At 51.1% G+C, this 2265-nt stretch overlaps 1 protein-coding gene across 1 annotated transcript in view; it reads right to left on the bottom strand.

The window, feature by feature from the left end:
- Positions 1 to 485: 485 nt before the first annotated feature.
- The window catches only part of FOXA2 (forkhead box A2), a 2022-nt gene continuing 242 nt past the window's right edge, over positions 486 to 2265 (bottom strand). The window contains 1 exon segment of the mRNA XM_026653113.2: positions 486 to 2265. This exon segment is cut by the window's right edge and continues 24 nt beyond it. Coding sequence (XP_026508898.1) covers positions 1138 to 2265 — 1128 coding nt within the window. The 3' untranslated portion in view covers positions 486 to 1137.

Genomic DNA, 2265 nt, shown 5'->3' with positions numbered 1-2265 from the left:
ATCCGTGTCACTTGTAAAACTTTTCAGCTAAACATGAAAAATATCTAAGATGCATATATGGGTATAGGACAAGTCATTTACTTCTCTTATGTGTGTTTTTATATATCTATCTATATATATAGAGATATATATAGATATATATAGATATATATATCTTTTAATCGATGTGTATTATATATATATATATTCTTTTCGTAGATATATGTGTAGAGATATAGCTTATATTTTTCATATGTGTATATATTATATATCTTAAATAACAGAAGTTATCTTACATTCTTTTCCATATATATTTTCCCAATATATATGAATGTATACTATACAGAGAGAATAAATATACACAGAGATACAGGACTATGTAGATATCTTTTTAAATTATTAAATAAATTAAACCAATTTGTTCTCCATTTTCCCTGTCAGTGTTTTCCCCCCTCAAGTGGGAAAAAATTGGAAAAATCCGAAGAAAAAGATTCAGGGGGAAAAAACTCCAAGAACACTTTAATACATTTTTGTGAAAATCTGGCTGTTTGGGACCAGAATTCACATTTATAAGCCATAAATAAAGCATACAGAAACGATAAATTAATCAGATCCAAGTAGTTTACTCTCCCGGTAACATCAAACGTTTGCATCAATTACAACAATCTATCCTGACTTTTTTTTTCTTTTTGTGAATTTTTCTCCCTTTTTTTTTTCTTTTGTGATTTTTTTTCCTCTCTCTTTTTACAACGTGACAAGACTTTTGGTCCTCGGTTTAAAAACTAGCATTGTTTCACACTGAATAAGTTTTCCGTCACTTTCACACACACGCACAAAAAAAAATAGATATATTTATAACTCCCTGCAACAAAAAGATTTACCCCACCCTCTGCTGCCCATGGAATAAAATAAACCCCCCCCAACAAACCAACCAAATATCCCCGCTTGAAATCGGTGCTTAAAGAAGCCGGGGCAATTCCGGGGCCTGATCCCACAGCCCATTGGACTTCGGATCAGGCTGGGTGGGTGGAAATTTGTCCTTTGAGGATGGGGGTGGGAGGCTTGGAACACAAATAGACACAAGGGCTTGAGCCAAGGACATCACCAGCGTGATCCACCATCCAGCCCCCCGTGCCGGCTCGGCTTGGCAGGGGAGCTTTAGGACGAGTTCATGATGGGCCGGGAATACACACCTTGGTAATAAGAGGTGTCTCCGGCCAGCGGGGAGGCTTCTAAGCCACTTTTGTTCGTGACGGGGCCCATGGCCAGGCTGCCGGGCATGGGGGAGCCGTAGCCGGAGTAGTGCATCACCTGCTCGTAGGCCTTGAGGTCCATTTTGTGGTGGTGGGGGTGATGGTGCGGGTGGTGGTGGTGGGGGGGCGGCGGCTGCTCGGAGGAGGACATCAGGTTGTTGATGGAGAAGGGGTGGTTGAAGGCGTAGTGGTGCTCGGGCTTGAGGTGGGCCTCGTGGGCCAGGTGGTGGGGGGCGAGCAGGTGCTGGGCCGGCGAAGGGGCTTGCTGCGGGGGGGTCCCTTTGAGCTCGACCAGGGCCCGCTTGTGCTCGCGGCAGGGCGAGGCGCCGGGGTGGGGGGACTCGGGCCCACCCGCCGAGCTGTCGGAGGAGCCTCCTTCCCCGGGTTGGGGGGGCTGCTGCGGGGGGGGCTGCTTCTTCCCCCCTCCTCCGCCGCCGCCCCCGCCGCCCCCTTCCTTGCTCTTCTCGCACTTGAAGCGCTTCTGGCGGCGCAGGTAGCAGCCGTTCTCGAACATGTTGCCCGAGTCGGGGTGCAGCGTCCAGAAGGAGCCCTTGCCCGGCTTGTCCGGGGAGCGGGGCACCTTGAGGAAGCAGTCGTTGAAGGAGAGCGAGTGGCGGATGGAGTTCTGCCAGCGCTGCTGGTTCTGCCGGTAGAAGGGGAACAGGTCCATGATCCACTGGTAGATCTCGCTCAGCGTCAGCATCTTGTTGGGCGACTGTTGGATGGCCATGGTGATGAGCGAGATGTAGGAGTAGGGGGGCTTGGCGTGGGTGTAGCTCCGCCGGTAGGTCTTGGGGTCCCGCGAGCGGTTCAGGTTGCCTTGCCCGTACATGGGGCTCATGGAGTTCATGTTGGTGTAGGGGCCCAGGGCGTTCATGGAGCCGGCCTGGGCGCCCATGGGGCTCATGCTGGGGCTCAGGTGGGCCCCCATGCCGCTGCCCATGCCGGCCATGGCCCCCGGGCCGGGAGACATGCCGGCCAAGGACGGGCTCATCCCGGTGCTGGCGTAGGACATGTTCATGGAGCCGGCCCC

This window comes from Terrapene carolina, unplaced genomic scaffold, assembly GCF_002925995.2.
Source record: "Terrapene carolina triunguis isolate 2854851 unplaced genomic scaffold, T_m_triunguis-2.0 Scaffold132, whole genome shotgun sequence".
In the NCBI taxonomy this organism is placed as follows: Eukaryota; Metazoa; Chordata; order Testudines; family Emydidae; genus Terrapene; species Terrapene triunguis.
Note: the sequence above shows the minus strand (reverse complement) of the source record. Positions and strands in the feature narration are given on the sequence as shown.